The 25,441-nt window shown below is 40.5% G+C and overlaps 1 protein-coding gene across 1 annotated transcript in view; it reads left to right on the top strand.

Annotated features, from left to right (window-relative positions):
• The first annotated feature begins 561 nt into the window (after nt 1–561).
• The window catches only part of rasef (RAS and EF-hand domain containing), a 69,459-nt gene continuing 44,579 nt past the window's right edge, over nt 562–25,441 (top strand). The window contains exons 1-2 of the mRNA XM_061928627.1: nt 562–846; nt 9,820–10,158. Coding sequence (XP_061784611.1) covers nt 659–846; nt 9,820–10,158 — 527 coding nt within the window. The 5' untranslated portion in view covers nt 562–658. The remainder of the gene's footprint in view (nt 847–9,819; nt 10,159–25,441) is intronic.

Genomic DNA, 25,441 nt, shown 5'->3' with positions numbered 1-25,441 from the left:
TGGATACTAACTACAGTAGAAGTGCTCAAAAAATAGGCTCAATATATATATATACAGTACAGGCCAAAAGTTTGGACACACCTTCTCATTCAATGTATTTTCTTTATTTTCATGACTATTTACATTGTAGATTGTCACTGAAGGCATCAAAACTATGAATGAACACATGTGGAGTTATGCACTTAACAAAAAAAAGGTGAAATAACTGAAAACATGTTTTATATTCTAGGGTTCTTCAAAATAGCCACCCTTTGCTCTGATTACTTTTTCGCACACTCTTGGCATTCTCTCGATGAGAGACACATTTTTTTAAAAGTCTCATGCAAGCAATCACATCATCCAGTTCTATGCTTGATGACTTTAAGAAGAAGAATTATCTCACATTGGTTTGCCTGCAGGGTCTTTCCTCGCAATTCCAAGTGTCTTCATGGACTTTTAATTTTAGAGTATGTCTTCACATCAGGAGTGTCCACATGTGATTGGGGGGGGTGGGGGCATTGGTGGGAGGGGTGGTTATTTAAACTGACATCTGCAGGTTTATTTTGCTTGTTGAGATTTCTTTTCAGAGCATGGATGGAGAAAGGTGTGTGCAGCAGTAGCACCGACTCCTGGGTCTGCAGGGTTGTCCTGATTTTCAGTTGAATAAAGAACAAAAGAAATGGCGTCTGCAAGATCACTGGGACAGCGACGCCGGAGCTCGCTATTCCGGAGCCGTGACGAGGAGGATTGTGAAAAAGTACGCGCTCAAGAGGACGGATCCTCTGCTTTTACGCAGCTCGGCGGCGTGCTCGGAGATGCGGGAGACGGACTTGGGAACGTCTGTGCTCAGGAACAGGTCAAGACCAGGTCAGATGTCACCAAATGTTTTGCACTATTAACAGGAAAGCAAGAAAATATCCTCTTTTTGTCCCGTAAAACATTTACGATGATAAATATTTCCAGAAGTTTTTAACTGTTTAACTCCATCCATCCATCCATCAATTAAGAAATAAATGGTAACATGTTAATAAGCAAGAGTTCAGGCATGCACTGCAAAAACTGAAATCTAAGTAAGATTAAATATCTATATTTTCTGTCTGATAAGATAATTCTTCTCACTAAGCAGATTTTATGTTAGTGTTTTACTTGTTTTAAAGGGGAACATTATCACAATTTCAGAAGGGTTAAAACCATTAAAAATCAGTTCCCAGTGGCTTATTTTATTTTTCGAAGTTTTTTCAAAATTTTACCCATCACGCAATATCCCTAAAAAAAGCTTCAAAGTGCCTGATTTTAACCATCGTTATATACACCCGTCCATTTTCCTGTGACGTCACATAGTGATGCCAATACAAACAAACATGGCGCATAGAACAGCAAGCTATAGCGACATTAGCTCGGATTCAGACTCGGATTTCAGCGGCTTAAGCGATTCAACAGATTACGCATGTGTTGAAATGGATGGTTGTAGTGTGGAGGCAGGTAGCGAAAACGAAATTGAAGAAGAAACTGAAGCAATTGAGCCATATCGGTTTGAACCGTATGCAAGCGAAACCGACGAAAACGACACGACAGCCAGCGACACGGGAGAAAGCGAGGACGAATTCGGCGATAGCCTTCTAACCAACGATTGGTATGTGTTTGTTTGGCATTAAAGGAAACTAACAACTATGAACTAGGTTTACAGCATATGAAATACATTTGGCAACAACATGCACTTTGAGAGTGCAGACAGCCCAGTTTTCATCAATTAATATATTCTGTAGACATACCCTCATCCGCGCTCTTTTCTTGAAAGCTGATCTGTCCAGTTTTGGAGTTGATGTCAGCAGGCCAGGGAAGCTAGGGTCGATATTCTTCTCTTGATCATCTTCGGTGGCATAAGGGACGGTGTGAGCCAAGACATCCAGGGGGTTTAGCTCGCTCGTCTGCGGGAACAAACTGCCGCCATTGCTTGCCGTGCTACCGAGGCCCTTTGTCCCTGAATTGCTCACACACTCCGGCAGATTCAATGGGGGTCTGGCGGCAGATTTCTTTGACTTTATCGTTGGAAATGCATCTGCTTTGAGTGTCGCAGGATATCCACACATTCTTGCCATCTCTGTCGTAGCATAGCTTTCGTCGGTAAACTGTGCGGAACAAACGTCCAATTTCTTGCCACTTTCGCATCTTTGGGCCACTGGTGCAACTTGAATCCGTCCCTGTTCGTGTTGTTACACCCTCCGACAACACACCGACGAGGCATGATGTCTCCAAGGTACGGAAAACAGTGGAAAAAACGGAAAATAACAGAGCTGATTGACTCGGTGTTTGTAATGTGTTTGAGAAAATGGCGGATTGCTTCCCGATGTGACGCCACGTTGTGACGTCATCGCTCCGAGAGCGAATATTAGAAAGGCGTTTAATTCGCCAGAATTCACCCATTTAGAGTTCGGAAATCGGTTAAAAAAATATATGGTCTTTTTTCTGCAACATCAAGGTATATATTGACGCTTACATAGGTCTGGTGATAATGTTCCCCTTTAAGGGTTTTGGTCCTAAATGATCTCAGTAAGATATTACAGCTTGTTGCTGAGATTTTATGACCTATATTTGATTTGATTTTTTGATTTTTATTAAGGATCCCCATTAGCTGGTTGCCTCAACAACCCACTAGTCTTCCTGGGGTCCACAATTCAATACAATTACAAGTAAAAGCATATAATTATAACTACACAATACAGAAAAAAATAAAAGCATCAATAAGAAAACAAGCAAACAATTTACAGTCACAGAATAATAATTACCATATAAATATAAGTACACAATATAAAACCAAACAAATCATCAACAAGCAAACTAATTTAAAGACTCAGATAAAATATTACTCTCTTTTTAAAAACCTGTTTACTTTCAATGCCGGTGAGAATTCGAGGCAGGTTATTCCAGAGCGATAAAGAGCTATAAATAAAAGATTTCCGCAGAGCATTCTTCCTGGGACGAGGGAGTACAAAATTACTCAAAATATTGAGTAAAACATGCTTGAAACTAGAATATCAACTGATGCAAAGCTGTGTCATCAACACTCACAAGTATAAAACTACTTTTTTAAAGTAATAATTTCTTACTTCAAGCATGGGAAAAAAAATCATGATGCCGAGCGCATATCATTATGTCAAGATAACGGCACTAGCATTTACTTCATTTAAGAACATTTTTCAACATATTGAGCAAAAAGGTCTAATTTTTTTTTTCTACCAAGAAAAGTGCACTTGTTATTAGTGAGAATATACTTATTTTAAGGTATTTTTGGCTTCATTGAGATTAGCTAATTTTACTTGTTTTGGAAAGTCTTGAAAAGCCAAATTTTCTTGTTCTATTGGCAGATAATTTTGTCAAATAAAATACCCCTCATTTTTGTATGTTTTTTCTTGTTTTTGAACACTGACTTTTTGCAGTGTAGGGACTGAAAGTACTGACAGCCTACAGAACCAGGCCAGACACTACAAAGTTCTACAGGAGCTTAATTTAAGACTATTTTTCAACATATTGAGAAAAAAGACCACTTTTTTTTCTGTTAATAAAAGTGCACTTGTTATTAGTGACAATATACTTATTTTAAGGTATTTTTGGGTTCATTGAGGTTAGCTAATTTTACTTGGAATGTCTTGACAAGCCAAATTTTCTTGCTCTATTGGCAGAACATTTTGATTAGTTCAAATAAAATACCCCTCATTTTTGTATTTTTTTTTCTTGTTTTTGAACACTGAGTTTTTGCAGTGTGGTACAGCTTGACCCGAAAGACTAGATGTTAGGTTTAGGTCTAGGCTTTCAAAATGTATTCTATACTAAGAGTTATATATTAAAAAAAACAGAAACAAGTAAAGACAAATAAACCGTAACCATAATACAAGAGTAATAAAAAGCTAACCACTAGTAATAGCGAAATGCAAAAACAGCAAATTCACGAAATTACAAATAATTTGTTAAAAACAAAACCTTTATGAACTGAACGAGCAATTTTTAAGTAGCATTTTGCAAATCTTAAGCGGCTGTCTAGAGGGCGCTAACTTTCCTAAGCAAGCATTATATCCTGTCCTTTTTTGGTTTCCAATATGGAGGAGTAAATCTGCGCCCAGGTGCGTACTTTTAACCCAAAGAGGAGTGCCGTTTACATATTTTTATAACACATTTTTAGCTTGCGGCGCTTTGCATGTTTCAGTCCTCCATCTTCATCAAGTTTCATGTGCAAGATTTTCTCCTCAAGTACCCAATTTACCGTATTTTCCGGACCATAGGGCGCACCGCCATAACCACAACACCAGGGGGAGTTCCACAAACCACGTTAAACCCAGATTCCGATCTAACAAAGGTCTTAACTCATTCTCCTTCTATGCCACATCAATATGGAATGCACTCCCAACAGGTGTAAAATAAAGTGCATCTCTATCCTCCTTCAAAACCGCACTAAAAGAACACCTCCAGGCAACTTTAACCCTTGACTAACACCCTCCCCCCACCACATCCCACCTCCCCGGATTGTAAATAACCAAATGTAAATAATCAAATGTATTTCTAATGTATATACTTGTTCTTATGCTATCTGAACACACTATGTTCACTGCTCGCTGTACATATCCTACCAACTCAGACCTACACTGTTTCAATGTCCATTTCTCAGATGATGCAATTGTTGATGACTGAAGTGCTGATATCAACCAAACCCTCCTCATCCTACCCCTCGGATTGTAAATAATGTAAATAATTCAATGTACAAACCCCGTTTCCATATGAGTTGGGAAATTGTGTTAGATGTAAATATAAACGGAATACAATGATTTACAAATCCTTTTCAACCCATATTCAATTGAATGCACTACAAAGACAACATATTTGATTTTTTTTTTTTTTGCAAATAATAATTAACTTAGAATTTCATGGCTGCAAAACGTGACAAAGTAGTTGGGAAAGGGCATGTTCACCACTGTGTTACATGGCCTTTCCTTTTAACAACACTCAGTAAACGTTTGGGAACTGAGGAGTCACATTTTTTAAGCTTCTCAGGTGGAATTCTTTCCCATTCTTGCTTGATGTACAGCTTAAGTTGTTCAACAGTCCGGGGGTCTCCGTTGTGGTATTCTAGGCTTCATAATGCGCCACACATTTTCAATGGGAGACAGGTCTGGACTACAGGCAGGCCAGTCTAGTACCCGCACTCTTTTACTATGAAGCCACGTTGATGTAACACGTGGCTTGGCATTGTCTTGCTGAAATAAGCAGGGGCGTCCATGGTAACGTTGCTTGGATGGCAACATATGTTGCTCCAAAACCTGTATGTACCTTTCAGCATTAATTGCGCCTTCACAGATGTGTAAGTTACCCATGTCTTGGGCACTAATACACCCCCATACCATCACAGATGCTGGCTTTTCAACTTTGCGCCTATAACAATCCGGATGGTTCTTTTTCTCTTTGGTCCGGAGGACACGACGTCCACAGTTTCCAAAAACAATTTGAAATGTGGACTCGTCAGACCACAGAACACTTTTCCACTTTGTATCAGTCCATCTTAGATGAGCTCAGGCCCAGCGAAGCCGACGGCGTTTCTGGGTGTTGTTGATAAACGGTTTTCGCCTTGCATAGGGAAGTTTTAACTTGCACTTACAGATGTAGCGACCAACTGTAGTTACTGACAGTGGTTTTCTGAAGTGTTCCTGAGCCCATATGGTGATATCCTTTACACACTGATGTCGCTTGTTGATGCAGTACAGCCTGAGGGATCGAAGGTCACGGGCTTAGCTGCTTACGTGCAGTGATTTCTCCAGATTCTCTGAACCCTTTGATGATATTACGGACCGTAGATGGTGAAATCCCTAAATTCCTTGCAATAGCTGGTTGAGAAAGGTTTTTCTTAAACTGTTTAACAATTTGCTCACGCATTTGTTGACAAAGTGGTGACCCTCGCCCCATCCTTGTTTGTGAATGACTGAGCATTTCACGGAATCTACTTTTATACCCAATCATGGCACCCACCTGTTCCCAATTTGCCTGCAAACCTGTGGGATGTGCCAAATAAGTGTTTGATGAGGATTCCTCAACTTTATCAGTATTTATTGCCACCTTTCCCAACTTCTTCGTCACGTGTTGCTGGCATCAAATTCTAAAGTTAATGATTATTTGCAAAAAAAAAAAAAAGTTTATCAGTTTGAACATTAAATATGTTGTCTTTTTAGCATATTCAACTGAATATGGGTTGAAAATGAATTGCAAATCATTAAATTCCGTTTATATTTACATCTAACACAATTTCCCAACTCATATGGAAACGGGGTTTGTATATACTCTGATTATTAACTTGTGTGATGACTGTATTATGATGATAGTATATATTTGTACCATGAATTGATTTACGTGGACCCCGACTTATACAAGTTGAAAAACTTATTCGGGTGTTACCATTTAGTGGTCAATTGTACGGAATATGTACTGAACTGTGCAATCTACTAATAAAAGTTTCAATCAATCAATCAAACCGGATTAAAAGGCGCACTGTGGGCCTGGAGAGATGCTCAGCAACCACGTTAAATGATTCAGTGCACTGTTTCTTGACCGCGAGCGCCCCCTAGAGGCCCACCAAAAAATATCTGTTTCCAAGCTGTGGTCTGCCCAGGCCATAGCGGCGCTCGATTGTAATACACTTTTCCACCACTCGGGGCAGTAATGACAATTACAAGCCAACAAAAGAAGTCTGGAGCTAAAATGAAGTGCACAAATTATGACTTAAGTGGTGAAGCTGTGTTTTATTCGTTTTGTTTAGTTAAAATATATTCATTACTAATTTAGTTTATTTTGTCTGTCTATCTGTGTTGGCCGTGTGATGAGGTGGCGACTTGTCCAGGGTGTACACCGCCTTCCGCCCGATTGTAGCTGAGATAGGCTCCAGCGCCCCTAGCGACCCCGAATGTGAATAAGCGGTAGAAATGGATGGATGGATGGATATGTAAACTACAAACACCAGAGTTGGTAAAAGTAGCCAAAAATTGAACTCGATTCAGAGTACTCTTACTTGAAAGTAATATGACTCAAGTAAAAGTCAAAAGTAGTCTTCCAACTTGAGTAACAGTAAGTATTCAGTAAAAAGTAACTGGTGAGTAACTTCTAATTTGTTTAGTAACAATTTTTTTAAGTGCGAGTACAGTGGGAAAACAAGGTGACTTTATATGCTCGATTGTGTTTCATTGTATCCATTAAACCAGGGGTGTCAAAGTCAAGGCCAGGGGGCCAGATCCGGCCCACAAATGAATGGTCTAAGGCCCCCCGGATGATATTTTGATTAGTATTAGAACCGCCTGCTGCTGTTTTGCACGCACCAATACTCCATCAGTGTTGGCGCTAGGAATTTTCAAAATGGGGTCCCTGGGAATCCCATCAAGTCATAAAAATGGGGTCTCACAGTAAATTTTTGGGGTCCCACTTTTTTGTAACCGTTTTGAAAACAAATGATAAAAGTATGCATTATCCTGTTATATCTCACATTCTACATTGTGTTTTGGAAAAAGGTTGTCATTAGGGATGTCCGATAATATCGGACGGCCGATAGATGCTTTAAAATGTAATATCGGAAATTATCGGTATCGGTTTCAAAATTATCGGTATCAGTTTCAAAAAGTTAAATGTATGACTTTTTAAAACGCCGCTGTGTACACTGACGTAGGAAGAAGTTCAGAGCCCCAATAAACCTTAAAGGCACTGCCTTTGCGTGCCGGCCCAATCACATAATATGTACGGCTTTACACACATACAAGTGAACGCAAGCATACTTGGTCAACAGCCATACAGGTCACACTGAGGGTGGCCGTATAAACAACTTTAACACTGTGAACCCACACCAAACAGGAATGACAAACACATTTCGGGAGAACATCTGCACTGTAACACAACAGAACGAACACCCAGAACCCCTTGCAGCACTAACTCTTGGGACGCTACAATATACACCCCCGCTACCTCCTACCCCCCACCTCAACCCTTGCCCACCTCAACCTCCTCATGCTCTCTCAGGGAGAGCATGTCCCAAATTCCAAGCTGCTGTTTTGAGGCATGTTCAAAAAAATAATGCACTTTGTGACTTCAATAATAAATATAGCAGTGCCATGTTGGCATTTTTTTTTCCATAACTTGAGTTGATTTATTTTGGAAAACCTTGTTACATTGTTTAATGCATCCAGCGGGGGCATCACAACAAAATTAGGCATAATAATGTGTTAATTCCACGACTGTATATATCGGTATTGGTTGATATCGGAATCGGTAATTAAGAGTTGGACAATATCGGAATATCGGCAAAAAAAGCCATTATTGGTTATCTCTAATTATATTTCTCCTCTTTTTTTTGAGAAGAATTGTTGTATATTCTTGGGTAGCAGGTTATAGTTTGCTTCAGGGGCGTCACTAGCTTTTAAGGACAGGGGGGGCTTAGCCCCCAGGAGATGCACAGGATGCGAGCGAACGTAGGGCACGAGCACAAAACTTCACAAACGGCTAACAAAGACTTAGAAATGATTCATTGTTATTATTATTATTTCAGTCGGTTTATTTTCAATCTGTGTTCAGTACAACAACAAACATGGGTTTGCACAGTGACATTTTGTTTACAGCATCAACAACAAACAATTACTTGCATGATGATTCTTATTATTATTATCTACTGATGTTAGTCATATGTGAATGAGCTCAGCTCCTGTTCTCCTCCATGTGTAAAGTGAGAAACACAGCTGATGCTCCAGAAGGAAGTAACCCCAAAGATAGCAAATGGTAAAAAAGAGTGCACATTTAACTTTATAAATAATCAGGACCTTAATGATGCATTTCAGGCTAACTAGCTAACTAAGTAGCAGCATTGTTTTAGAGCGGGAATGTCAACTTTTTGTCAAACACAGACCTGGTGTAAAGTGGAGCTAATACATTTTACTACAAGCAGTGATGAATACTTACTTTCTTGAAAACGTTTCTTATGTCAATTTTGCATCCGTTCACGTTCTTGTTCTGCAGTGCTGTGTGCTAATGTTCCTCGTACACCTGCAGGACCGCAAGCAAGGTCGCGGAGAAAATGCGGACTGGATTTTGAGTGATGTGGGCATTTTCTATATGAACAAGTCCAAGGACTGCAAGCAAGGTCGCATAGAAAATGCGGACTGGATTTTGAGTGATGTGGGCATTTTCTATATGAACAAGTGGAATGGATTGGATACCGACACACTAAAGGGGCTCTCTACCTTACGCTATGAAGTGAGGGGAAACTGAGTGAATAATGACAGGTTATATTATTATTTATTTAAACTCATATTCGGGCCACTTTATAATGAATATGTCGGCATGTATTTGTAAAAAAAAATTAATATATAATATATATATATATATATATATATATATATATAACACCAGATTATTTACGGGGGTTTAAGAATATTTTAGGGGGGCTTGAGCCCCCCTAAAATAGGCCCAACAACGCCAATGGTTTGCTTTGTGCATAATTTTAGCTGTTTGCAAGTCGTGGAATTTCAGTATTTTTGATTCAATAAATAAAGGGTTTGTATGTTCTCTCTCTCTCTATATATATATATATATATATATGTATATATATATATATTGTATTGACTTAATATAATCCTTTAAAGGGAGGGAATAAGCCTGGGGGTTGAAGAGCTGAAGAAACAGGTGAACACGCCTCCTATACTCACAGGTGATGGTTGGAAATTGACCTGCGTGGGTGACGAGTCATGGAGTTCTCGTTCGGGATTATCACGGATTTAATGTGACGTCACCTGTTACGTCCTTCTAAATGTTGTCGCCTCCACGCAGCCTGCCGCGTCCCAAGGTGATGAGCGCCGAGGAGCGCGAGCGTCTTCGCGCCCTTTTCCACGCCTACGACGCGGACCAGTCGGGCAGCATCGAGAGGGGCGAGTTCTTCACCATCTGCACCGAGCTGCACGTCAGCCCCACCGAGGCCGAGCGCATCTTCAACCAACTGGACGTGGACAAGGACGGCACCATCACCATGGCCGAGTTCATCAACGGCTTCCACGACCGACACCAGCAGCCGCCGCCGCCGCCGCCGCAGGACGACGAGCAGGGGCCGAGCACCGCCGCGTGGGAGGACTTCGTGGCCAGGCTGGGCGAGCAGAGCAAGTTCGTCCCCAAGTGAGTAAAACTATTTGGCTTTTTTTTAACCCTCATAACGTGAATTGTGTAGTTTTACATGAATATACTGCGTGTGTTAAATCAGTGGTCCCCAAACTACGGCCCGCGGGCCGGACCCGACCCGCCAGCGTCCAAAATCCGGCTCACGGGAAGTCCAAAGTAAAAAAAAAAATATATATATATAATCATTATTATTATCATTATTATTATTATTATTATTATTATTATGTTTTTTAATTATAATTTTTTTAAATCTGTCCTTTCTAATCCATTTTCCTGTTACTCTCGGTGTGTCTCCTAGTAAATTATATTGTCTAAAAATGCATTTTCCCATCGATAACGTGACATCATCGCACTCGGAATATATATATATATATATATATATATATATATATATATATATATATATATATATATATATATATATATCCATCCATCCATCCATCCATTTTCTACCGCTTATTCCCTTTGGGGTCGCGGGGGGCGCTGGAGCCTATCTCAGCTACAATCGGGCGGAAGGCGGGGTACACCCTGGACAAGTCGCCACCTCATCGCAGGGCCAATATATATATATATTAGAGATGCGCGGTTTGCGGGCACAACCGCGGAGTCCGCGGATTATCCGCGAATCGGGCGGATGAAATTTTAAAAAATTTGATTTTATCAGCGGGTCGGGTCGGGTCGGGTCGGGTCGGGTCGGGCGATTAAAATTAAAAAAAATTAGATTTTAAATAGATTCAGGCGGGTGGCAGTTAAACCAATTCGGAAATATGATGTAGCGGCTAGCTACGGGGTGTTAGCCAATGGCTTTGGCTGGGGGGCGGGACTTCCGGGCAAGTTAGGGAAGTGACGTTGTTGACAGGAAGTGTTAGTTCGAGTTTTGCCGGGAAAGAGGGGAGACGCACATTGGAGCTGTTGTGTGGTTACATTGCATCTTATTACAATAAATACGAGACAAACGAATAAGTCTATGAGCCTACGTTCCTGGGAACATTACAATATATACGTAGTTAAATGTTGTTACCCACATACGAAAAACGAGCAGGCACCTGCAGCATATGCCACAACAGAAGAAGAAAAAAAAAAGAGATGGACACTTTTACGGAGCGGAGAAGGCCCCCGACGCCTCGCCGGGGTCCGGGGCCTCGAGAGGGCCCCACCGGGAGCCGTAGCTGAGGCGATCCGCGAGAAGGGCCCGACGCACGTCCAGGGTCACCACCGCGCCCACCGCACCGACACCCCGCCTCGTCCGCCTTCGCCGCGGCCGGCGTCACGCGCAGCAGGTAAGCAGCTTACCTGCCTGCCACCCCCGTGGCCGGGGGCTCGTAACAGGGGTCACTCCGCGCGCAGTGCGCTCACGAAAGGGGTGGGGCTCACCCTGGTTGATATAGACAGCAGCTAGGACGGTGGCCATGGAAGTTGGAACCCGCTAAGGAGTGTGTAACAACCCACCTGCCGAATCAACTAGCCCTGAAAATGGATGGCGCTGGAGCGTCGGGCCCATATACCCGGCCGTCGCCGGCAGCGAGACGCGCTTGGAGGTGCGCTCAGCGCGGCTCCCATATGATTGCGCACTGGTGTGCGTCTGGGTCGTGACAGCGTGGCACGCGAATGTCTGTGCTGCGTTGGATCAGTCTCCTTTCTTTAACAGGCAAAAGCTTTATAACCTCACTAATGCCTTGCATCGTCTATATTAGATATATAACAACGGGCGGGTGCGGGCGGATGGCGGGCGGATGCAGTTCTGATCAAATGTTAGATCGGGTGGATTGCGGATGGTTGACGACTTTCTGATGCGGTTGCGGATGAAATAATTGCCTATCCGCGCATCTCTAATATATATATATATATATATATATATATATATATATATATATATATACACCATATTTTTCGGAGTATAAGTCGCACCTGCCGAAAATGCATAATAAAGAAGGAAAAAAACATATATATAAGTCGCACTGGAGTAAAAGTCACATTTTTGGGGGAAATGTATTTGATAAAAGCCAACACCAAGAATAGACATTTGAAAGGCAATTTAAAACAAATAAGGAATAGTGAACAACAGGCTGAATAAGTGTACGTTATATGAGGCATAAATAACCAACTGAGAACGTGCCTGGTATGTTAACGTAACATATTATGGTAAGAGTCATTCAAATAACTATAACATATAGAACATGCTATACGTTTACCAAACAATCTGTCACTCCTAATCGCTAAATCCCATGAAATCTTATACGTCTAGTCTCTTACGTGAATGAGATAAATAATATTATTTGGCCTCCGCGACCCCAAAGGGAATAAGCGGTAGAAAATGGATGGATGGATATTTTACGGTAATGTGTTAATAATTTCACACATAAGTCGCTCCTCAGTATAAGTCGCACGCCCGGCCAAACTATGAAAAAAACTGCGATTTATAGTCCAAAAAATACCGTATATATATATATATATATATATATATATATATATATATATATATATATATATATATTAGGGGTGTAACGGTACACAAACATTTCGGTTCGGTACGTACCTCGGTTTAGAGGTCACGGTTCAGTTCATTTTCGGTACAGTAAGAAAACAACAAAATATACATTTTTGGGTTATTTATTTACCAAATTTGCAAAATCTTCCACCAAAAATATTTTTCTCAGTGGAATATTTGATGTGAAGTAATGGGAACCTTGGATAGGTCAATAATTCATAATAACATTGATTTTGATTCAACATTATGTTTTGAGCAATGACAGTTTGAAAGAAAAAAAAAACAGCTTTGTTTTATTGGTCAACATTGCAACTTTTTCTAAATTACATTTAACCTTTAAGATTTTTTATTTCACTTTTGTTATGTTTATGTTTATTTTAATAGTATTTTTAGAATGTGCCGTGGGCCTTAAAAACATTAGCTGTGGGCCGCAAATGGCCTCCGGGGCCCACTTTTGACACCCCTGCTATAGATATTAAAAAATTAAATCTGATAAATCTATGGATAAAAAGCAGAGCCTGGCGACGCATGCGCGTTTATCATAACTCTCTCTCTCTCTCTGTCTCTGCCCCTCCCTCACGAATGCTGCTGCACGCACAATTTGTTTTGTTTTTAACCCCTTCTTAACCCTGAACGTACATTGAAAATACATACAACCCTAACTCAAAATGCCGGACATTTGAGCCATTTAAGAAACTCCGCCCTGACAGCTCTGCAAAAGAGGACATGTCCGGTGAAAAGAGGACGTATGGTCAGTCTATCGTAGCCCGTTAGCTGCTAGCATGCCGTGTGTTGTGTCTCGGTGTGCATTGTTTACACAACGTGCGTTACGCTACTTAATATGTCCGTGTGGAAACTCGTTCGGTACACCTCTGAACCGAACCGGAACCCCCGTACCGAAACGGTTCAATACAAATACACGTACCGTTACACCCCTAGGTAATACCCATCTTGACTCAGTGGGTTAATAAAAGTGCCACTGACTGTTAAAAGTACAGTTGTCATTCACTTCAATTTCAGTGAATCTCGCTCAAAAATTAATATCTTTATATGTATACTTTCACAGGAAAATATATCAAGATATATATTGAATATCAAGTTTAAGTAAAAATATATATCGAAATATACTTTTTCTAAAAACAAATTTATAATCTGCGCATGTGTATCTATGATCTGTGAGAAGCAGGAACCCTCTATTGGCTGTCTTTTTTACATGTGACTTTTGCAACACTTTTGCGGTGGAAGAGTTGTCTGTACAGCGATTTGAACGTGTGAAAAGAGTTGCGTGTCCGTAACTAACCCTTACCTTTCCTTATACTCGCCACTAGTGGCACCTTGCAGCCACTGAACATATTACCGTATTTTTCGGACTATAAGTCGCAGTTTTTTTCATATTTTGGCCGGGGGTGCGACTTTATCTCAGGAGCGACTTATGTGTGAAATTATTAACACATTACCGTAAAATATCAAATAATATTATTTAGCTCATTCACGTAAGAGACTAGACGTATAAGATTTCATGGGATTTAGCGATTAGGAGTGACAGATTGTTTGGTAAACGTATAGCATGTTCTATATGTTATAGTTATTTGAATGACTCTTACCATAATATGTTACGTTAACATACCAGTTGGTTATTTATGCCTCATATAACGTACACTTATTCAGCCTGTCGTTCACTATTCTTTATTTATTTTAAATTGCCTTTCAAATGTCTATTCTTGTTGTTGGGTTTTATCAAATACATTTCCCCAAAAAATGCGACTTATACTCCAGTGCGACTTATATATGTTTTTTTCCTTCTTTATTATGCATTTTCGACCGGTGCGACTTATACTCCGGAGCAACTTATACTCCGAAAAATACGGTATTTTGCGTTGAAGTCTAGGGCTGCAACTAACAATTATTTTGATAATCGATTTGTCAAGGATTATCTTAACGATTAGTTGGATAATAAAGCGTGCACATATTTAATCAATCAATCAATGTTTATTTATATAGCCCTAAATCACAAGTGTCTCAAAGGGCTGCACAAGCCACAACGACATCCTCGGTACAGAGCCCACATAAGGGCAAGGAAAAACTCACCCCAGTGGGACGTCGATGTGAATGACTATGAGAAACCTTGGAGAGGACCGCATATGTGGGTAACCCAACCCCCTCTAGGGGAGACCGAATGCAATGGATGTCGAGTGGGTCTGACATTATATTGTGAAAGTACAGTCCATAGTGGATCCAACATAATAGTAAGAGTCCAGTCCATAGTGGGGCCAGCAGGAAACCATCCCGAGCGGAGACGGGTCAGCAGCGCAGAGATGTTCCCAACCGATGCACAGACGAGCGGTCCACCCCGGGTCCCGACTCTGGACAGCCAGCACTTCTTCCATGGCCACCGGACCTGTGCCCCTCCACAAGGGAGAGGAGAGCAGAGGAGAAAAGAAAGAAACGGCAGATCAACTGGTCTAAAAAAGGGGGGCTACTTAAAGGCTAGAGTATAAAAATTAGTTTTAAGATGGGACTTAAATGCTTCTACTGAGGTAGCATCTCTAATTGTTACCGGGAGGGCATTCCATAGTACTGGAGCCCGAATAGAAAACGCTCTATAGCCCGCAGACTTTTTTTGGGCTCTGGGAATCACTAATAAGCCGGAGTTCTTTGAAAGCAGATTTCTTGCCGGGACATATGGTACAATACAATCGACAAGATAGGATGGAGCTAGACCGTGTAGTATATTATACCTAAGTAGTAAAACCTTAAAGTCACATCTTAAGTGCACAGGAAGCCAGTGCAGGTGAGCCAGTATAGGCGTAATATGATCAAACTTTCTTGTTCTTGTCAAAAGTCTAGCAGCCGCATTTTGTACCAACTGTAATCTTTTAATGCTAGACATAGGGAGACCCGAAAATAATACGTTACAGTAATCGAGACGAGACGTAATGGCTCTAATTTTTCCATCGACTTCTTACTAACAACAGAGGTCATACATAAATATTTTTTTATTGTTACTGTGCTGCTCATTCAGCTGTTCAAAAAAATAAAATGACTATTAAAATGTTGTCCATTTAAAAGAGAGGAAAGGCAAAGTTCCAAAAAAAGAACAAAAACACCAATTAACCTTGTTTATGTATTAAACAAACACTTAAAATAGCAACAATGAAAACAAACAACAAAACCCAAAATATAACTTCCTCAAAAAGAAAAGAAGCATTTTGTGATGATGTTTAAAGGCCTACTGAATTTTTTTTTTTTTTTTTTAAACGGGGATTGCAGATCCATTCTATGTGTCATACTTGATCATTTCGCGATATTGCCATATTTTTGCTGAAAGGATTTAGTAGAGAACAACGACGATAAAGTTTGCAACTTTTGGTCGCTGATAAAAAAAAGCCTTGCCTGTACCGGAAGTAGCGTGACGTCACAAGTTGAACGTCTCCTCACATTTCCCCATTGTTTACACCAGCAGCGAGAGCGATTCGGACCGAGAAAGCGACGATTACCCCATTAATTTGAGCCAGGATGAAAGATTCGTGGATGAGGAACGTGAGAGTGAAGGACTAGAGTGCAGTGCAGGACGTATCTTTTTTCACTCTGACCGTAACTTAGGTACAAGGGCTCATTGGATTCCACACTCTCTCCTTTTTCTATTGTGGATCACGGATTTGTATTTTAAACAACCTCTTGAAAATGAGAGTCGAGAACGCGAAATGGACATTCACAGTGACTTTTATCTCCACGACAATACATCGGTGAAGCACTTTAGCTACGGCGCTAACGTGATAGCATCGTGCTTAAATGCAGATAGAAACAAAAGAAATAAGCCCCTGACTGGAAGGATAGACAGAATATCAACAATACTACCAAACTCTGGACCTGTAACCACACGGTTAATGATGTACCGCCTGACAAAGCCTAGTAACGCTGTTGCTAACGACGCCATTGAAGCTAACTTAGCTACGGGACCTCGACAGAGCTATGCTAAAAACATTAGCTCTCCACCTCGCCAGCCCTTATCTGCTCATCAACACCGGTGCTCACCTGCGTTCCAGCGATCGACGGCGCGACGAAGGACTTTACCCGATCATCGATGCGGTTGGCGTAGTCACGGTAGTGCGTCTGCTATCCAACTCAAAGTCCTCCTGGTTGTGTTGCTGCAGCCGCCGCTAATACACGATCCCACCTACAGGTTTGTTCTTTGCAGTCTCCATTGTTAATTGAACAAATTGCAAAAGATTCACCAACACAGATGTCCAGAATACTGTGGAATTTTGCGATGTAAACAGAGCTGTTTGTATTGGATACAATGGTGACCGAATACTTCCGCTTCAACCCTTGACGTCACACGCAAACGTCATCATACCTTGACGTTTTCAACCGGGAGTTTCCCAGGAAATTTAAAATTGCACTTTATAAGTTAACCCGGCCGTATTGGCATGTGTTGCAATGTTAAGGTTTCATCATTGATATATAAACTATCAGACTGCGTGGTCGGTAGTAGTGGGTTTCAGTAGGCCTTTAAACAGCTGTACACTGGTTAGGTGACTATCTATTAACTCTTGGCAGTTCTAGCACTCTATTAGACTCAATGCGTAAAATTGTATCTTTGACTAATTATTAAAATGTTGGCTATTTAATAGATTGTATGTTTAATATTATGATACCTTTGCATTGGGGCTGTCAGGCTTGGACGAAGGAAGGGACTCAGATGCAGAGATGTGATTCTAAATAAAGATTTTATTTTGAAAAACTCTTTAAGCCTCCAGAGCAGAGTAAATTCAAATACTATGAAATCACAAGATATCGAAAAAATGTTCCAAAAGGGAAAAACCGAAAATCACTCCAAAAGGAGGAAATACAAAAATAAGGACAATTATAATTAGCACCTTATCTGTTATCAAAAAACTTTAACAAAAAACGCTCCAACAGGAGGAAGAAAATAAAGACTATAAAACTTACTACTCTAATAAATGTAAACAAAAAATCACTCAAAAACTTTGAGGAAAGATCATTAGGGAAAAATTATAACTCACCACTGCGGTAGAAAAAAGTCTGAATAACAAAAGTCGCTCTGAGGGAGGAGAAAAAGTTAATTCAAAATTACAGCGTGGGATATTCTGGAAACAAGGACGTAGACGCGGGACAAGGCAAGGCATGGACATGAACATGAACATGGAACGCAAGACAGGCACGAAAGCTCGAGACAATCTGGCACAGAACAAGGGGAGGCATGGGCTTATATAGAACATGAGGGTAATGAGAAACAGGTGGAAACAATCAAGGGTCAGGAATGACGTCAGACTGGTGACACAAGAGGAAGGACCCGTGATCTGAAACAAGAGGAGTTGCTTTTCAAAATAAAACATGTAAATCACAAGACAGAAAAAACCAAGACAAGACTTCCCTCACCGCGGTGTGACAGGGGCCTGTCTGTCTCTGTGTGTGTCTCTATGTATGCGGTCCGCGTTTGTTATTGTGCCTTTTTTAAGGCATTGCAAATTGACGCTGCTTTAAAACTTCAATTGATGTAGACAAAGTTTAGTTGGCTGACTTTGGCTAAAATGATAGTTAATTTTCATACTACTTAATCCGATACTTGTTAGCTAGCAAGCAAGTCATAGACTAACACTCTTACAGAGATTGAGGCCGCATCCTCCCTCCAAATGTCCGACATCACGTCTCCGCTTTAAATGCTCGCGTATCACAGAAGTACGGCCATAAAAACAAGGTCGGGTTTTGCAAAATGAGCAAGGTATTCATGTTTTTAAACAAGAAAAGGAGGAAATATCCTCAAACTTTACATGTTATCACCGGCGTTGTTTTTGCGAGTGGCGATGCGGAAAACTTCCGCCCAGAAAAACACGACTTTTGTCGACAAATGCGATTGTCGGCGACAAATTGTTGCAGCCTAACAATTATGGACCACGCTCGAACATTTGCTTAGAGCTGCCAAACTTCACGGTTTGAGCCTGACAGTCACGCAATTTAACCCTTTCTCACGCTCCACGCCACACTTGACATTTCTCACGGTTATATTCCCCATTCACTACTCTAAAAAAATGTTCATAATAATAAACTTTGGTTTTCGCAGCTTGCCGTAGTTCAAGTAACTCTGATTGATTGATCGAAATAACCAATCCCCTCTGCCTACATTTAACCAACCACAGAAGACACTACACAATTTAAACCAATCAAAAACAACGTAAGACGGGTCTTGGCGTGTCTCTTTTTCACACACCTCAGCTGTACGTTGTTTCTGATCGGTTTAAATTGCGTGGTGTCTTCTGTGGTTGGTTAAATGTAGACACACCCAGATTGTATTTTACGCACGCACTTCTGAATTACACGCTCACGAATCTGGATGCGCTGGCTCAAAACATACATGGCAGAAGTGTCGCAATAGTGTGAGTACACTGCAAAAGTCAGTGTTCAAAAACAAGAAAAAAAAATACAAAAATTAGGGGTATTTTATTTGAACTAAGCAAAATTATCTGCCAATAGAACAAGCAAATTCGGCCTGTCAAGACTTTCCAAAACAAGTAAAATTAGATAACCTCAATGAACCCAAAAATACCTTAAAATAAGTACATTCTCACTAATAACAAGTGCACTTTTCTTGGTAGAAAAAAACATTTGACCTTTTTGCTCAATATGTTGAAAATATTCTTAAATTAAGTAAATGCTAGTGCCATTATCTTGACATCATGATATGCGCTCGGCATCATGATTTTTTTTTTTCATGCTTGAAGTAAGAAATTATTCCTTAAGAAAAGTAGTTTTATACTTGTGAGTGTTAATGACACAGCTTTGCACCAGTTGATATTCTAGTTTCAAGCAAGTTTTACTCAATATAAGTCATAAAATCTCAGCAACAAGCTATAATATTTTACTGAGATAATTTAGGACCAAAACCCTTAAAACAAGTAAAACACTCTAACATAAAATCTGCTTAGTGAGAAGAATTATCTGATCAGACAGAGAATAAGCAAATATCACCCTTATTTGAGATATTTAATCTTACTTAGATTTCAGTTTTTGCAGTGTAGAGCAGTGGTCCCCAACCTTTTTGGAACTGCGGATCGGTCAACGCTTGAAAATGTGTCCCACAATCTTGTGTGCTTACGGACTGTATCCCTGCAGACTGTATTGATCTATATTGATATAAAATGTAGGAACCAGAAATATTAATAACAGAAAGAAACAACCCTTTTGTGCGAATGAGTGTGAATGAGTGAAAATGGGGGAGGAAGGTTTTTGGGGTTGGTGCACTAATTGTAAGTGTATCGTGTGTTTTTTATGTTGATTTAATTAAAAAATATATATATATATTTCTTGTGCGGCCCAGTACCAATCGATCCACGGCCTGGTGGTTGGGGACCACTGGTGCAGAGGGTTCTTTCAGATTGGGGACAGACAGAAAACTTAAAACACACGTACACGGATCTGAATACACACACTCGGGATTGATATGCAGACACACACATTAGTAAACACGCATGCAAATTGGATTACACACGCACAGATTGAGATACACGTTCATTAATAATTGTAATACTTTCATTCTCCTCCATCAATGCTGTTAGTGACTCCAAGATTTGTTGTTCTTGCATCGTGCAATCCCGTCCTCACTTCCTTGTTTTCCTGGACAGAAATGATTTGTGACGATACTCGCTCATCGTTTTCTCACTGGATCGTTTTTTTTACAGATAAAATCACAAAGAAGCGCTGTACAAAACATAGGTGAAGTAAAACAACACTTCAATTAAAACAACAGGGGCAACATTATAAAAAGGATACAAAGTGGATTAAAAACGGTAGTTAAAAGGTGCATTAACTAAAAGCTTTACTAAAAAGAGAAGTTTTCAAATGTCTCTTAAAAGTGTCAACACAGTCAAGATCACGGCGGGACCGTACACTTATTCAGCCTGTCGTTCACTATTCTTTATTTATTTTAAATTGCCTTTCAAATGTCTATTCTTGGTGTTGGGTTTTATCAAATACATTTCCCCAAAAAATGCGATTTATACTCCAGTGCGACTTATATATGTTTTTTTCCTTCTTTATTATGCATTTTCGACCGGTGCGACTTATACTCCAGAGCAACTTATACTCCGAAAAATACGGTATTTTGCGTTGAAGTCTAGGGCTGCAACTAACAATTATTTTGATAATCGATTTGTCAAGGATTATCTTAACGATTAGTTGGATAATAAAGCGTGCACATATTTAATCAATCAATCAATGTTTATTTATATAGCCCTAAATCACAAGTGTCTCAAAGGGCTGCACAAGCCACAACGACATCCTCGGTACAGAGCCCACATAAGGGCAAGGAAAAACTCACCCCAGTGGGACGTCGATGTGAATGACTATGAGAAACCTTAGAGAGGACCGCATATGTGGATAAACCCCCCCCCTCTAGGGGAGACCGAATGCAATGGATGTCGAGTGGGTCTGACATAATATTGTGAGAGTCCAGTCCATAGTGGATCCAACATAATAGTAAGAGTCCAGTCCACAGTGGGGCCAGCAAGAAACCATCCCGAGCGGAGACGAGTCAGCAGCGCAGAGATGTTCCCAACCGATGCACAGACGAGTGGTCCACCCCGGGTCCCGACTCTGGACAGCCAGCACTTCTTCCATGGCCACCGGACCTGTGCCCCCCCCCCCTCCACAAGGGAGAGGGGAGCAGAGGAGAAAAGAAAAGAAATGGCAGATCAACTGGTCTAAAAAAGGGGGGCTATTTAAAGGCTAGAGTATAAAAATGAGTTTTAAGATGGGACTTAAATGCTTCTACTTAGGTAGCATCTCTAATTGTTACCGGGAGGGCATTCCATAGTACTGGAGCCCGAATAGAAAACGCTCTATAGCCCGCAGACTTTTTTTGGGCTCTGGGAATCACTAATAAGCCGGAGTTCTTTGAAAGCAGATTTCTTGCCGGGACATATGGTACAATACAATCGGCAAGATAGGATGGAGCTAGACCGTGCAGTATTTTATACCTAAGTAGTAAAACCTTAAAGTCGCATCTTAAGTGCACAGGAAGCCAGTGCAGGTGAGCCAGTATAGGCGTAATATGATCAAACTTTCTTGTTCTTGTCAAAAGTCTAGCAGCCGCATTTTGTACCAACTGTAATCTTTTAATGCTAGACATAGGGAGACCCAAAAATAATATGTTACAGTAATCGAGACGAGACGTAATGGCTCTAATTTTTCCATCGACTTCTTACTAACAACAGAGGTCATACATAAATATTTTTTTATTGTTACTGTGCTGCTCATTCAGCTGTTCAAAAAAATAAAATGACTATTAAAATGTTGTCCATTTAAAAGAGAGGAAAGGCAAAGTTCCAAAAAAAGAACAAAAACACCAATTAACCTTGTTTATGTATTAAACAAACACTTAAAATAGCAACAATGAAAACAAACAACAAAACCCAAAATATAACTTCCTCAAAAAGAAAAGAAGCATTTTGTGATGATGTTTAAAGGCCTACTGAAATTTTTTTTTTTTATTTAAACGGGGATTGCAGATCCATTCTATGTGTCATACGTGATCATTTCGCGATATTGCCATATTTTTGCTGAAAGGATTTAGTAGAGAACAACGACGATAAAGTTTGCAACTTTTGGTCGCTGATAAAAAAAAGCCTTGCCTGTACCGGAAGTAGCGTGACGTCACAAGTTGAACGTCTCCTCACATTTCCCCATTGTTTACACCAGCAGCGAGAGCGATTCGGACCGAGAAAGCGACGATTACCCCATTAATTTGAGCCAGGATGAAAGATTCGTGGATGAGGAACGTGAGAGTGAAGGACTAGAGTGCAGTATCTTTTTTCACTCTGACCGTAACTTAGGTACAAGGGCTCATTGGATTCCACACTCTCTCCTTTTTCTATTGTGGATCACGGATTTGTATTTTAAACAACCTCTTGAAAATGAGAGTCGAGAACGCGAAATGGACATTCACAGTGACTTTTATCTCCACGACAATACATCGGTGAAGCACTTTAGCTACGGCGCTAACGTGATAGCATTGTGCTTAAATGCAGATAGAAACAAAAGAAATAAGCCCCTGACTGGAAGGATAGACAGAATATCAACAATACTACCAAACTCTGGACCTGTAACCACACGGTTAATGATGTACCGCCTGACAAAGCCTAGTAACGCTGTTGCTAACGACGCCATTGAAGCTAACTTAGCTACGGGACCTCGACAGAGCTATGCTAAAAACATTAGCTCTCCACCTCGCCAGCTCTCATCTGCTCATCAACACCGGTGCTCACCTGCTTTCCAGCGATCGACGGCGCGACGAAGGACTTTACCCGATCCTCGATGCGGTCGGCGTAGTCACGGTAACGCGTCTGCTATCCAACTCAAAGTCCTCCTGGTTGTGTCGCTGCAGCCGCCGCTAATACACGATCCCACCTACAACTTTGTTCTTTGCAGTCTCCATTGTTAATTGAACAAATTGCAAAATATTCACCAACACAGATGTCCAGAATACTGTGGAATTTTGCGATGTAAACAGAGCTGTTTGTATTGGGATACAATGGTGACCGAATACTTCCGCTTCAACCCTTGACGTCACGCACAAACGTCATCATACCTAGACGTTTTCAACCGGAAGTTTCCCGGGAAATTTAAAATTGCACTTTATAAGTTAACCCGGCCGTATTGGCATGTGTTGCAATGTTAAGGTTTCATCATTGATATATAAACTATCAGACTGCGTGGTCGGTAGTAGTGGGTTTCAGTAGGCCTTTAAACAGCTGCACACCGGTTAGGTGACTATCTATTAACTCTTGGCAGTTCTAGCACTCTATTAGACTCAATGCGTAGAATTGTATCTTTGATTAATTATTAAAATGTTGGCTATTTAATAGATTGTATGTTTAATATTATGATACCTTTGCATTGGGGCTGTCAGGCTTGGACGAAGGAAGGGACTCAGATGCAGAGATGTGATTCTAAATAAAGCTTTTATTTTGAAAAACTCTTTAAGCCTCCAGAGCAGAGTAAATTCAAATACTATGAAATCACAAAATAGATATCGAAAAAATGTTCCAAAAGGGAAAAACCGAAAATCACTCCAAAAGGAGGAAATACAAAAATAAGGACAATTATAATTAGCACCGTATCTGTTATCAAAAAACTTTAACAAAAAACGCTCCAACAGGAGGAAGAAAATAAAGACTATAAAACTTACTACTCTAATAAATGTAAACAAAAAATCACTCAAAAACTTTGAGGAAAGATCATTAGGGAAAAATTATAACTCACCACTGCGGTAGAAAAAAGGCTGAATAACAAAAGTCGCTCTGAGGGAGGAGAAAAAGTTAATTCAAAATTACAGCGTGGGATATTCTGGAAACAAGGACGTAGACGTGGGACAAGGCAAGGCATGGACATGAACATGAACATGGAACGCAAGACAGGCACGAAAGCTCGAGACAATCTGGCACAGAACAAGGGGAGGCATGGGCTTATATAGAACATGAGGGTAATGAGAAACAGGTGGAAACAATCAAGGGTCAGGAATGACGTCAGACTGGTGACACAAGAGGAAGGACCTGTGATCTGAAACAAGAGGAGTTGCTTTTCAAAATAAAACATGTAAATCACAAGACAGAAAAAACCAAGACAAGACTTCCCTCACCGCGGTGTGACAGGGGCCTGTCTGTCTCTGTGTGTGTCTCTGTGTATGCGGTCCGCGTTTGTTATTGTGCCTTTTTTAAGGCATTGTAAATTGACGCTGCTTTAAAACTTCAATTGATGTAGACAAAGTTTAGTTGGCTGACTTTGGCTAAAATGATAGTTAATTTTCATACTACTTAATCCGATACTTGTTAGCTAGCAGGCAAGACATAGACTAACACTCTTACAGAGGTTGAGACCGCATCCTCCCTCCAAATGTCCGACATCACGTCTCCGCTTTAAATGCTCGCGTATCACAGAAGTACGGCCATAAAAACAAGGTCGGGTTTTGCAAAATGAGCAAGGTATTCATGTTTTTTAACAAGAAAAGGAGGAAATATCCTCAAACTTTACATGTTATCACTGGCGTTGTTTTTGCGAGTGGCGATGCGGAAAACTTCCGCCCAGAAAAACACGACTTTTGTCGACAAATGCGATTGTCGGCGACAAATTGTCGACTAATCGTTGCAGCCTAACAATTATGGACCACGCTCGAACATTTGCTTAGAGCTGCCAAACTTCACGGTTTGAGCCTGACAGTCACGCAATTTAACCCTTTCTCACGCTCCACGCCACACTTGACATTTCTCACGGTTATATTATTCCCCATTCACTACTCTAAAAAAATGTTCATAATAATAAACTTTGGTTTTCGCAGCTTGCCGTAGTTCAAGTAACTCTGATTGATTGATCGAAATAACCAATCCCCTCTGCCTACATTTAACCAACCACAGAAGACACTACACAATTTAAACCAATCAAAAACAACGTAAGACGGGTCTTGGCGTGTCTCTTTTTCACACACCTCAGCTGTACGTTGTTTCTGATTGGTTTAAATTGCGTGGTGTCTTCTGTGGTTGGTTAAATGTAGACACACCCAGATTGTATTTTACGCACGCACTTCTGAATTACACGCTCACGAATCTGGATGCGCTGGCTCAAAACATACATGGCAGAAGTGTCGCAATAGTGTGAGTACACTGCAAAAGTCAGTGTTCAAAAACAAGAAAAAAAAATACAAAAATTAGGGGTATTTTATTTGAACTAAGCAAAATTATCTGCCAATAGAACAAGCAAATTCGGCCTGTCAAGACTTTC

The sequence above is a fragment of the Nerophis lumbriciformis genome, linkage group LG33 (genome assembly GCF_033978685.3).
Source record: "Nerophis lumbriciformis linkage group LG33, RoL_Nlum_v2.1, whole genome shotgun sequence".
Lineage (NCBI taxonomy): Eukaryota > Metazoa > Chordata > Actinopteri > Syngnathiformes > Syngnathidae > Nerophis > Nerophis lumbriciformis.
This window is presented reverse-complemented; position numbering and strand designations above follow the sequence as displayed.